The sequence below is a fragment of the Orbicella faveolata genome, unplaced genomic scaffold (assembly GCF_042242905.1).
Source record: "Orbicella faveolata isolate gen_17 unplaced genomic scaffold, um_ofav_v1 contig_13, whole genome shotgun sequence".
In the NCBI taxonomy this organism is placed as follows: Eukaryota; Metazoa; Cnidaria; class Anthozoa; order Scleractinia; family Merulinidae; genus Orbicella; species Orbicella faveolata.
The window spans coordinates 5077026-5090052 of record NW_028301540.1 but is presented as its reverse complement, the minus strand read 5'-3'; the positions used below and the strand labels follow the sequence as shown (position 1 = coordinate 5090052).

At 40.1% G+C, this 13027-nt stretch overlaps 2 protein-coding genes and 1 pseudogene across 8 annotated transcripts in view; 1 reads left to right on the top strand and 2 right to left on the bottom strand.

Moving 5' to 3' along the window:
* Positions 1–3275: 3275 nt before the first annotated feature.
* LOC110040316 (heme transporter HRG1-like) lies at positions 3276–5705 on the bottom strand (annotated as a pseudogene). The gene is made up of 2 exons (XR_016205882.1): positions 5249–5705; positions 3276–3974 (listed from the first exon to the last, which is right to left on the bottom strand). The product of XR_016205882.1 is annotated as a heme transporter HRG1-like (transcript).
* Positions 5706–5889: 184 nt separating this feature from the next.
* LOC110039882 (putative ATP-dependent RNA helicase DDX46) overlaps positions 5890–13027 on the top strand; it is a 31922-nt gene continuing 24784 nt past the window's right edge. For 2 of the 5 annotated variants that reach the window (XM_089284198.1, XM_089284199.1), the window contains exon 1: positions 5893–6251. The gene's annotated coding sequence lies outside the window, so the exon portion shown is untranslated. Of the gene's footprint in view, positions 6252–13027 lie in introns of all 5 variants that reach the window. The other 3 variants (XM_089284203.1, XM_089284202.1, XM_089284201.1) reach the window with 3 other exon arrangements.
* LOC110062010 (uncharacterized) lies at positions 9316–12906 on the bottom strand. 2 transcript variants are annotated; one of them, XM_089284204.1, is made up of 3 exons: positions 11006–12906; positions 10583–10669; positions 9316–10418 (listed from the first exon to the last, which is right to left on the bottom strand). In XM_089284204.1, the coding sequence occupies exons 1-3, from the start codon at positions 12632–12634 to the stop codon at positions 9915–9917; spliced, it is 2220 nt and encodes a 739-aa protein (XP_089140330.1). In that variant the 5' UTR covers positions 12635–12906; the 3' UTR covers positions 9316–9914. The 2 variants fall into 2 exon arrangements, with proteins under 2 accessions (XP_089140330.1, XP_089140331.1); XM_089284205.1 differs by lacking the exon at positions 10583–10669.

Below are 13027 nucleotides of genomic sequence, written 5' to 3'. Positions count from 1 at the left end.
CATATACCTACACATCCTACATCTCATTAATCCCCCACATATACCTACACATCCTACATCTCATTAATCCCCCACATATACCTACACATCTTACACCTCATTAAACCTCAACATATACCTACACAGCCTACATCTCATTAGTCCCCCACATATACCTACACATACTACATCTCGTTAAACCTCAACATATACCTACACAGCCTACATCTCATTAATCTCAGTAATCTTCCACATATACCTACACAACCTACATCTACATCTCATTAATCCCCCACATATACCTACACAGCCTACATCTTATTAATCCCCCACATATACCTACATAGCAATACATCTCATTAATCCCCCACATATACCTACACAACCTACATCTCATTAATCCCCTACATATACCTACACAGCTTTCATTGTATTAATTAATTCCCAACATATCCCTACACAGCAATACATTAATCCCCTACATATATCTACACAGCCTACATCTCATTTATCCCCCACGTATACCTACACAGCTTTTATTGTATTAATTCCCAACATATCCCTACACAGCAATACATCTCATTCATAATCCCCTACATATACCTAGCACAGCCTACATCTCATTTATCCCCCACATACACCTACACAGCTTTCACTGAATTAATTTCCAACATATACCTAACACAGCAATACATCTCATTAATCCCCCACATATACCTACACAGTCTACATCTCATTAATCCCCCGCATAAACCTACACAGCTTTCATCGTATTAATTCCCAACATATACCTACACAGCACACATCTCATGAATCTCTAACATTTACGCTCACAGTTTGCATTTCATTAAATCGTTTCTAGAGTCATTACTCATTATATCGGAGTGCTTATCAACTCATGTAGAACCAAGTGGTCTCAAGATATCATGGAACAAGTAAATTGACTATCGCTATTCAAATTATCCGTTCACTTGTAGCCTGGGAACAGGCTCCCGGTTGGGTTAATGGGTTTAGTGCGAACTAGCCATGTGTAGTCTTGGGCGAGCGGGGAGCGGCTGAGAGCGGAATGGTGACGAGGGGCAGCGCAATTCCCGGAATTCTTTTTTTCGCGCTTAACGGCTCGTTTCGCTCGCCGGATTTTGTTTTCCCCGCCTGCGCCGGATTTTTTTCCGCCCTCGCTGGGAGCCTGTTTGCAGGCTAGTTCAGTTACCGTGCGTTTTCAACCGTTCGAACGGATACCGTAAGGAACGTTTTCGCGTGAGAGGTCACATATTTGCTGATGCATTTTTGTGTTTGAATCGACAAAGTTTTTCTTTTAACGACGCTTTTAGGGTCAAGAAAGTAAAATTGGCGATGTATTTACTTCTTTTTACGTTACGCGTGATTGGTGAAAAAAATCTCCGTGATGAGTGATTTAATAGAAAAATTCAGCGTGATGCGTGATTGGTACCCCCCCTTTACCACCCTCTAATTTCGCTCGTCACCATGCTAATCGGTTACTCCAGACATGCCAGAACTTTCTCGATCGGAGAGAGAGAGAACGTTGTTTCCCTACGTACTCGGTGGCAAAAATTATTCGCTGCGGCCATGGCCTGATCTCAGAAAAAACGTAGGCTTCCTACATGTTCTTTCCAATGAAATAAAACTACTATACAATCCATACAATGAAAAATTCATTTTTAATTAGCCTGCGAACAAAGACGGATTTCTGAATAGTTCGATTCAAAAATCAGACGGGTTGCATTTCCAAGCTACTTAGATCTTATAGCGAAATATATTTTTTTTAAGTCGCAAAAGATTGTTATGAAATTTAATAGAGTAGTACTCAATCTTTTCATAGTAAAGAAAGAGTGACTTTTTACGTCAATAACGAAACTAGAAACTAAACTAGAATTCTTTTCAGTGCGGTTTTCATTTGAGACATTTGAACGTCGAATTTACAAATTGACGTCAGTTTTTCTTGCGGCTGTCCAGTTATTGATCATGAATTTCGTCATAACAGTCTCAAAGTAGCTGTGGATCCACGAGGCGATAGCCGAGTGGATCCCAAGACTACTTTGACTTTAATGTTATGACGAAATTCACGATCAATAACTGGACAGACGCATGAAAAACTGATATTCAATTCGTTTTTTACGATGACAAATTGTCAAATTGTCCGCTCTCGCCCGTTGACGCGCCGCGTGTTGACAATGAAAATTAACCAAAGAGCGCGCGAGAATTTCTGCAGTTATCGTAAAAGAGTATTCGGTTTTGCATTACTACGATGCACGATTGGCTTAACATACTCGCGCCTCTTTTTCATCCAGTCACGATCAGAAGTAAAAGCAAAACCAATCGTGACTTTCTCGCACCCGTTTTTCCGCGCTTCACGTCAGCTACATGCATGTTATAGGGTAATCTTTGTTTACAATATTTATCTCATTACCATGAGTGATACAGTTTCTGATGGAGTTACAAAGAGATTAATACTGAATATTGAAAGGGCACAGCACGATTAACTGTCCCAAGGAATTTGAGCTCGATGTATTGAATACTTTTTATGCGACGAAGGTTTAAAAGCTCAAAAGTTTACAAAGAATGTATGAGCTCATTAGCGCTTTTGCCACACAGAAATTTTGATGTTTTTGAAAGCCAATTTCTACTCGAATATTACACCCAAAGCGCCAAAAATTTCACCACTTACTAAGTTTCACAAGCTCTTTAAGTTTTTCTGGTAAAATCGTGTCTAGCATGATGCCTTCTATGCGCAAAGCCGTATGTTAACGAGGAAAAATGTAATAATAATAATAATCGAATATTTCCTCAGGATAACCCTTCAGTACAAAGTACTGAAACAAGGCGGGATGGAAGACGTCAGCAAAGATTCGCCTATTCCTTCGAGTTTTGATTGGTCCACTGGATTTTCTGCGACCTTTGTGATTGGCTGGAGTGATTACTTTGGTTTTCATCATCATCATCATCATTTCTCGTCGCCCTAGTAGGCGCATAAGGCCGTCACGCTTTCCGACCAACACTCCCTGTTCCGTGCCACCGCTTTGGCTACTTCCCAGCTCTTCCATCCCGCCTTGTTTCTTTCCTTCTCCACCGTCCTTCTCCAAGTTGTCTTTGGCCTCCCTCTCGCTCTTCGACCTTCTGGTGTCCATCCCAATGCTGTGAAGCAGTCGTTCGCACCCTCTCTCCTGAGTATGTGTCCCAACCAGCTCCACCTTCTTCGTCGTACCTGACCTCTGCCATTTCAACCACTTTGGTTTTGGTTTAGCTCTAATGAAAGTAACTAATAGGGTATCTGCAGATCCAGTATTTTTAAGAATTTTATAGTAGCCTTATTCCTCCTTTAACAGTAAGGCTTGGATCTAAAGGCTCTAAAACTGAGAGATTCTTGTTCATAATGTCAGTCCTATTGATTTTCTTATTCGAACTATTAGACAGATCTGTGTCAACCTTTCAACAATACACATGTCTAAAAATATTAAAAGAAAAACCATGAGTTTACTCATTGTTTCTTGGTTTACTTTATGTCTCATCATTGTTCATTATTTGTAGGCTTGATTTCTTGGCAAAGCTACAACTGCTGAACACTGAACGAAGTCTATGCAAGGTAGTTACAAGGTTGACCATGGAATCCTTGAATAAAAGGACAAATACAATGCACAACTACAAGGTACCACGTAACAGAGACATCACAGTTCTTTATCTTGAGGTCACCACATTGGATTATTTACACTGAACTAGGAGTCTACAAGGTGATGTAATCCTGACTAGATACCCTTGGACAAAGGACAAATACAATGCACAACTACAAGATACTAACAGAGACAACACAGTTCTTAATTTGTCTTGAAGTCAATATATTGAATTATTTTGCACGAGACCAGGAGAAGATTCAAAGTATTTCTTGGTGAAACTCCTTGCAGACCCCATGGTACACACTCCCCACATCACGGTCTTCGCGGACCAGAAACACACTACAAAATAGCCTTCGGCTGGTAAGCCTGTTGAAACAAAACAAGGAGTTTAAAATAGTAAATGCGATTCCTAAGCATCATAATACCAGTAATACCGCAACCACCACCACCACCACCACCACCACCACCACCACCACCGTCGTCGTCGTCGTCTTCATCGTCATCATCATCATCATCATTTTAACATTTCTAGCTTATTGAAGTCTCTTAGCTACGCTCATATTTGAAAATTTGAAAACGAAGAAAAATTGGTACTTTCTGCTGTCTTCCCTTGGCCGTTGTTACCTTAAATCGACATCAGCTGTAACCTAAAGTTCATTAAGGTGGGGGTCTACACTGAAGGCCGTAGTTTGGCTGGGTATTATGGTTTTAACGCAAATATCTCGTTCACGTTACAAGCAGTCAAGAATCTCTCTGCTCATCCCACATATCTATGTTTTGGGCTGTTTTGTAAATTTTTTGGTGCTTTTTGAGTATATTTGGAGATGAAGAGTTTTTCTCAAAGGATTAGTAAAATGTATGGAAATAGGAAATTTTGAAGATTTGGTGTTGTTTTAAAATTAGAATTTGAAGTTAAAAATTGGTAGACGTACACCAAACAGTTGTCCACCACCCTGGGGTGCCCTTTCAGGGGCGTTCAACTGTCTGGTGGTGTTCCATAACCTTTTTTTTCCTTTTAATCCCCCTCCTAAAATTTCACTTGAATTCAGGTAGACACCCGCCTGAAATCCTTCCATTTTCTGCACCGTAGATTTTTACCTGTCGCTCTTATCATCTTAATGCCATCTTTTTACTTTCTTACGCTGCCATAGGTCTTTCAAAATTTTCCTGATCTGAAAGTTATTAATGATTCGCGGCGTTCTGTTTGCCGTGTAAATTTTTATTCGTTTTCAAAAACGTTAGCTGAGAATCTTGCATTTACAATAATGCCGTAATATTTATCGCAAGATGGCAATGTCAAACATTACTTAATTAAATTCAAGAAGCTCAAGATAGCAAAGCAAGGTGAATTTGAATAAACATCGACAGCAATCAGTTTCAAAACGTCTCTACTACAAGTCTCCCTATAAAACAATGGTTAGTTTAAAGATTTCGTAACCTGTTGAACACTCGGTGTAATTAAACTGCGGCGTTTTGTTTACATTCTGGAAACGGCTTCGTTACGCTTCAGGAATTTATTAGTATTGGGAAAAATTGTTGATGTAAAAGCACCATAGTTACCTTGAATTATAATATGTTTTGGCCGGTTGATAAGGTTTGCGATTTTCTGCAACAAGGCATGCATCAGACAGCCTAATTACCTTTTTCGTGATGTGTTGCACCCAGGACAATATAAGTGATCAGTGCAACGAATCCCGCAACTGTACCCAGAACACCAATCAACAAATAGGCTTTGAACGTTTCCCTTGTAATGACTCTTTCATAATCGCGACGAACGGAGAAATTCAAACGCAGGAACACTATAGCAAACGCTGCCGACAAGCCTGCCCACACAGCAGCATTGTAGTTGTGATAGACTTTGGCAAATGTGATGCAGCCAGCAATCCCTGCCACAGCGCCGGCAATCGCCGCGATTATCCTCTTTACCAACCTGTACTTTTGAAAGGCTACCGTGCTCGCTTGAGACCTTCCCCCATTGTTACACGAGGGTCAAAAAAAAAAAAAACCCAAATTGCACCGAGAGGTGAAACGCTTGCGTCGTGACTCCTTGCGTCTGGTACGACAAGTTGAGCTTTGCAAGATTAGTCACGCGATCACGCAAGCACGCAAGATTGACATGATCGCAGTTGTCACGCTACATTGTACGCACATTTCAGTCTCAATTTCACGGAAGCCCAAAACTCGAAGTAAAACTTTGGTGGCGTAAAATGGCGTTACTTTATAGATTATCTGGTCTGTTGAGAAGATTGGCTGTATATTTTTCTATTTAATTTTTGGGATGTCTCTTCTTCTTAGCTTAAAAATGAATGCAAAACTCGGAATGGGAAAATTGATCAGAATAGGGCCATAATCGATTATAACTCCTGATCAGACCAAATCTGATATAGAATGCCGAAAAACCTGGCCTATTACTAGTGGGATGGAGTCGGTGGGGATGGCAGAAATATCTTCAAACACTCGTCTGGTAAGGACTGGGAATGACCAATTTGCCGCTGACCAGAAGTTTCCGCTAAGGGACTGGGGATGAGTCGATTGATTTTCGTCTTCTCTTCGTCGTCCACAATTTTTTCTGTTCGTTGATTACATTGAGAAATAATCATGCTTTGAAATCTTCAGCCACTGCAATAGGCCTTCTTCCTGTAGGTAAGTGTTTTCTTTTGTTTACAGCTGTAAGATTATGATATGAATTGTTTAAACTACCTTCAGCAACCATTGATTGAAATGTACACGATCTCTGCTGTCACGTTGAAGGTCTTGATCTGCTGCTTCACGATTGAAATTATGTTTTGAGTGTTGAGTCAGTTTACAATGAGAACAAACGCAGTCTTCTCTGTCCTAATGGACTCTCGAAGCTCTAACTGTTCGACAGAATAGGCTAGACACGTCAAAGAAACTGAATATTCCCAAATTAAAAGTATTACAGTCAGCTTACTTCAAATATCGTTATCGCACGTGCTTCTGTTGATCTGAGAGAGTTGTTCCCCCTTGAGGTAATGCAGTAGTGGTTCTCATGTGCAAGTGTCACAAAGATGCATAGTTCTTCAGTCGGTTTGTATGGGGCGCCGTACTGGACAATATTACGAACATTTCTTAAACATGCTTAACTCCTACTTAGCGTGACATACTTTATATTCTGTATGGTCATTATCATATAACCATGCCAAAATCTAAATAAAGATGCTCAACTTACTTTATATTCTGTATGGTCATTGTCATATAACCATGCCAAATTCTAAATAAATATGCTTAACTTACTTCATATTCTGTATGGTCATTGTCATATAACCATGCGAAATTCTAAATAAATATGCTTAACTTACTTTACATTCTTTCAGGTCTTTGTCATATAATCATGCCCATATACACTTATATTGAGCATTCTAAACTTCCATGCGTATGCAGTATGGTATGATGCACCACGCGCTTTATATGCTGATTTTGTAACCAGGTCTCTCGCGGCCAGTGACGGAACCAAAATGGCGGCTCTAGGTGGCATTGCTGGGTCAGAGAATCGACTCATATCATTTTTTGAACGGACAAAAGCACTACTTGCCGAGGCAGAACAATGCATTTATATATTTTCATCTGCTGGGGACATCGACAGAATAGAAATGTTACACGAGAGGCTTTCAGAGGCTGGGGAAACTGTTTTTATTTTGAAAGAGAGCGCTTCCGAACTCATCAGTTCGGATCATGATTTAGAAATGGCAAATTTTCATAGCAACATGGATGAGCTGTCCACACACTTGACAAGACTGCGAGTCTATTTTGAGAATATGGCAGATTATTTAAGTGAAGACACAGTAAATGTGCCAGCCCACCAATGCAAGAGGGAGTACACAGGTATGAGAAGTCAACCGCAACTGGAGGTTTCCAAAAGGCAAATACAGTTTCTCCGCGAGTTGCACTTTCCTTGGGTCAGAATAGCGGAACTTCTCGGAATCTCCACAAAAACCCTAACAAGAAGGCGGCAAGAGTTTCAAATCGATGGCGAGGAAGAGATGAACTGGTCGTCTGCTGGAAATGGCGCACTAAGGGAAATCATGCAAGAAATAATGACGGTCACTCCTGGAATTGGTCAAACCCGAATGTTAGGTGCATTACATAGCAGGGGAATACGAGTGCAACGATGGAAAGTCAGAGAAATGATGCGCGAGCTGGATCCAGTTGGAACAGCACTTCGGTGGAGAGGAACCATATGTAGACGAAAGTACAATGTACAATGTCCAAATGCGCTCTAGCACATCGACGGAAATCACAAGATGATACGCTGGCGATTTGTGGTACACACGGCTATTGATGGATATTCCAGGTTGATACCATATGTGTACTGTGCAGACAATAACAAATCAGATACCGTACTTGAACTGTTTCAGAATGCCTGTCAATCTTATGGCATACCTTCAAGAGTTAGAAGTGACCATGGTCTTGAAAACATGGGCGTGGCCCGAATGATGTTGGAGTGCCGGGGAGTCAACAGAGGAAGCATGATAACCGGAAGTTCTGTGCACAATCAAAGAGTTGAACGGCTTCATAGGGATGTAACCAGTGGTGTCCTCAAAAGTTATATCGACGAGTTCAACATGATGGAGACTTCTGGCCTATTAGACCCTGTTAATGAAGTTCATTTGTTATCACTTCATCTTGTGTATTTGCAGGAAATTAACAAATCTCTGGAAGAATTTACCAGACAATGGAATTACCATGGTCTTAGCACAGAAGGTGGTTCATCTCCTCTCCAGCTTTGGACCGAGGGCATTCTGAGAACTGCAACAGACAGGAACTCGCCTTTAGATGTTATTTTAACAGAGGAAGAATTAGTTTGGTACGGAGTAGATGAAGATGACAGTTCTGTTACAGAAGAGGACCAAGAGGTAGTTGTTCCAAGTAGTAACATACCTCTGAGTGGAAGTCAACTACACCACCTTCATTCCCTAATACCCACAAACCTGAGAAAGGACGAAAGAATCCTCAAATATGTTGAGCTTGTTGGGGTTGTTCATGCTATGCATCAGGAATAATTAGAACATAACTATTGTATGGGGAGTAACTTGAGGAAAAGTAACAGGTCCTTTTAGAGGACTGGGAAAAGTAATGTCAGTACCAAAAAATGCTTGCTCAGTAGTGGAAAAAAACGACATATGGAGGTTCAGTCTGGGTTTGCTAAGTTAATTTCAAGTTTAGAAATTTATTTGTATACAATCTTGCCATAACTGGGAATAACTGGATCAGTGTCTTCCACTCATTTCACAAGACCCAGGAATTCTTTTCTCTTTTCTCTCACAGCAGCAGATGTAGCATGAGTTCAGTAAAGAAACAATTTGCAAATGCCACACAGTATTGACAACTAAGGTTTTCTTTCAAATTGTTTTTTTTTAATTTACTGGTATTTCCATTGTGTTTGAGGTTACCGCTTAAATTTGTCTTTTAACATCACAGTTAGTTAATGTTGTTGTTTTTGGCATCAGCAGCACCAAAACAGGTCACTAGGTAATCATTAGACAGCTAAGATCCTATAAAGACAAACAAGCAGGACAGTCAGGTCCATGTGTTGCTGTATTGAGGGACTCCAACTGAGTTATTCATGTTTAAATTCACTCAATAGCATCTTTTACAAATTATATTATTACCCTTGGCAAAAAACTACGGGTACCTTGGTTATGTGGAGACTTAAGTGACTCTTGTTACAAATTGAGGAAGCATAAAATGGCAAATAAAACACAACATTTATTGTCACTTTGTCATTTTTTTCCACTGTTACACAAAAAAGTTGTTTGTCATGCAACACTACAAGTAAGTAAATTACATGGGGATGCTGGTGCTCCCTGCTCACGAACAAACATTGTGAACAGCTACAGCATCATTTCCTGATCAATCCAAATTTAAGGATAGCTAGCTTCAAAACAACTCAAAACTACTGGTGAAAATGACTTAACACTGTGGTTTCATGAGTGCATGTTCCCTGAATATTCTCTTTTAATAGTCAATGCCAGTGAAAGTACAGTATGAAAGTTAAAAAATGGTCATACATGTACATGAACTTCTGCAATTCACACATCACGTTAAATCTTAATTATTAATTAAACCTTGAAGGACTAGGGTTCTACATGTAGAAATTTCAATGGGCACAACAATAAATGTCAACATTAACATGTGGCTGAAATACTTCTTAAAAAATCAATGTGACAACAACAAATGCCATTGAATTTTTAAGTGGGAAAATATTCCTCTAAAAAGTGAGGAACTGAACTCTAACATTTACATGCTAACTACAATGTCACGACTGAATAAACCGGTGGATATGAATTACACACAGTTAAAGGATTTCTTTGCAGAACTAATGACAGCATTCAGCAATAAACTGAAACTTTCTTCACTTTCAAAGTGATTTGGAAGAGTTAATGAAAGCAAACATGTTGATGCAAAAATAGAAGGAACATTGTCAAATTTTACATTGATTCTACTTAGTCCAAAGTTGGGCAAACCAGAGGAACCAGTGACAAAAAAGACAAAATTTTCCAACATTTGAATATCAGCCTTACGTAAGTACTGTTTAAGGTAATTTGCAACAGTTCTGTCATCTTCACTCATCTCAGATGGAAACTGTAGTACATCAACCAATTGTGCTGCACTCAACCTACTATCACTGCTGGGCACAAACAGCTTCTCAAACATGTCAGGGTACTCTGCCATTTTAGCACGAAAGCCAAGTACAGCCAGTCCTTCTCCAAGCTGATCTAGAACAATCTTGGGTCGGCTTATGACATCATGAATTATTATCCCTTGGATGACCCTCATTTTGTTGTCATTCTGAAAAAAAAAAAATCATTTGTTCTAGTGTTGGGTATAAAGACCTGCTGTGGTAGCTGGGGACACTCAATAAACTATTATTGTAAAATGGAAAAAGGAACTTGCCTTCAATCAAAAATTTGAAAGAAATCAGTTTCTAATATTATTATCCTTTGAAGACTTACAGATAAAACTACCGACATGCCACACTCTGACAAAAAACTAGCCACTTCTTCTTGGTCCAGTGTGGCGACATCTTCAGCCTGAGCAATCTGTTAACAAGAAAACTCCTGGTCAATCCTCCCTTTGTTAAGGATATAAATCTGTTCAAGTTTACATTCATTCAATACACAGTGCACAGTGATGCCAGTATCTTTCTTTGTGTGTCTACAGTTTCCTCATACCTAGTTGGGCCAGAAATTATATTGTAAATGTTTTCCACCCTCTGTCCACCCTAACTCTGAATAAAACAAGGAGGCTGACTTCCCTTTTGTTAGTCATCAGCACTTGTTGAAAGATATTAGCACTTACTTAAAGAGCAAACTACTTAAAAAGGGAAGGGACAAAACATTACTATTGGTATGCAAGCACAAATACATGTACAATACCTTGTCAATAAAATTTTTCACAGGCTCCGAGCAGTCTCCATAGTTCAGTGAATCCATTGCTGTATCAACATCCCCCGTTGCTAGGTAGCGATAAACTGAAGGACTAAACATAGGGAAATCAGGACCTCCTTGTAAAATGCTGTGTACAATGATTGTTCCAATGTACTTCATCATACCAGAAGCTACAATGTCAGCATTATAAATGGGACTTTTGTAATTGGTGCCCTGAAAGAACATCTGAGATATAACTTGAAGAAGCTGGCTAAAGAAGTGTCTGGTTACTCCACCCGTGTCCACAGCTGGCTGTCCTGTGTAAAGGACTCTTAGACGCTTTGTAGGATCAAAGCTGGGATCTTTATAGTATGCCATAGCATCATTGAATAAATCTTCTTCGTCAACTTTGAGCTTTTCTTTCTGGGTACTCAAACCTTTCTGAAGTTCCTTTAACACTGTATCCAGGGAATCTGCTTTTTCATTTGCTGGAGAGAAAACAGGCTCCAAAAGGCTATCATCATCATCCTCACCAAAGTCACTCTCAAAAGGGAGATTTTGGGAGGAGAGGAAAAGAGCAGCCCGGCTGACACTCCCATGGCAGGTTAGGGCATTCTGCAGTATGCTGGTGCTTTTTCCAGGGAACATATCTTTTAACTGATCTAGCCCCCCTCGATTTATTGCACTGCTGGATAAGGCAGTAGTTGATAGGTATGAAACATTTGACAAACCACTACATTCACCATCATCAGCAATTTCCACTTGTTCAGGAAGGGGTGAACTTGGGCTTGGATTTCCACCTCGTGGATCATGATCAGGACTCTGGGGAGGGCTATCAGTGTCACTATTGAGACTAGCAGAGATATCACATTCTGGTCGAATGTATATGCTCCCTTGTCCAGCAAGGCCAAGAACACGTGAAGCTGAAAAATGTACACCAGTGGCTAACTTTGGTGTAATTATTTGACCGTAACAGGACTTTACAAATTCAAAGTCTGTTTCTGCAAGAGGTGGGAACAACTCTCTAATTTGAGCTCGAAGGTCTTCTTCCTGCAGAGACCTGTCCACTGGAAATGCATGAACAACAAATCCATTGTTTTCTAACCGACATCGCGTCTGGTGGGTAGGCACTGACTTCGTGTCAGGAGAAGGAAGAAGAACAACATCTTTATGTACTACATCTTTCTTTGCTTTTTTGGCTGGAGGCTTCTTACCTTTAACACATTTGCTATTGGACGACTTGCCACCAAATGATCTTTTACCAACAGTCGGAAATAAGTTCCTTAACTGTGCGGCCACCGCTGTGCTTTCCACATTTCTGATGCTCGTGTTGTTTACATTCACAGTCTGACTTGATGATGGCGTTCTCGTCGACAGTATTCCCGATTCACGAGGCCTTTGATCCAACATTCGTTGTTCAATAGGTTGCACATTACTATCATTGAAATTTTGCAGTAATGATCTTGCCTGACGAGCGATATTTGATAACGCTTCTCGGAAATCTTCACTTCTTTCCTCCATTACTGAAAGCACGTGATAAAAGCATCCAACATGGCAGTCTTGTAGGGGCCGAGGGAGATCTGGTGACGTATTTGTCATAACAAGCGCGCGGTGCATCATACCATACTGCATACGCATGGAAGTTTAGAATGCTCAATATAAGTGTATTTGGGCATGGTTATATGACAAAGACCAGAAAGAATGTAAAGTAAGTTAAGCATATTTATTTAGAATTTGGCATGGTTATATGACAATGACCATACAGAATATAAAGTAAGTTGAGCATCTTTATTTAGATTTTGGCATGGTTATATGACAATGACCATACAGAATATAGAGTATGTCACGCTAAGTAGGCGTTGAGCATGTTTAAGAAATGTTCGTAATATTGTCCAGTACGGCGCCCCATAGGTTTGGCTTGAGGGTCATATGTACTGATTTCCCTAACACCAGAGATGTGAGCTTCCTTGGGGGACCTGTGGCATACCCTCGAGGAAAAATATCCCACGTCATGGTTCCCAGAAATGTTAT

What these genes read in the sequence shown, in the direction of transcription:
- LOC110062010 (XM_089284204.1), bottom strand. Translation starts at nt 12,634, where the DNA reads ATGCGTATGCAGTATGGTATGATGCACCGCGCGCTTGTTATGACAAAT. An exon ending in TGAAAAATTTTATTGACAAG is followed by an intron (nt 10,670 to 11,005) that starts GTATTGTACATG and finishes TCTTGTTAACAG; the next exon opens with ATTGCTCAGGCTGAAGATGT. An exon ending in GCATGTCGGTAGTTTTATCT is followed by an intron (nt 10,419 to 10,582) that starts GTAAGTCTTCAA and finishes TTTTTTTTTCAG; the next exon opens with AATGACAACAAAATGAGGGT.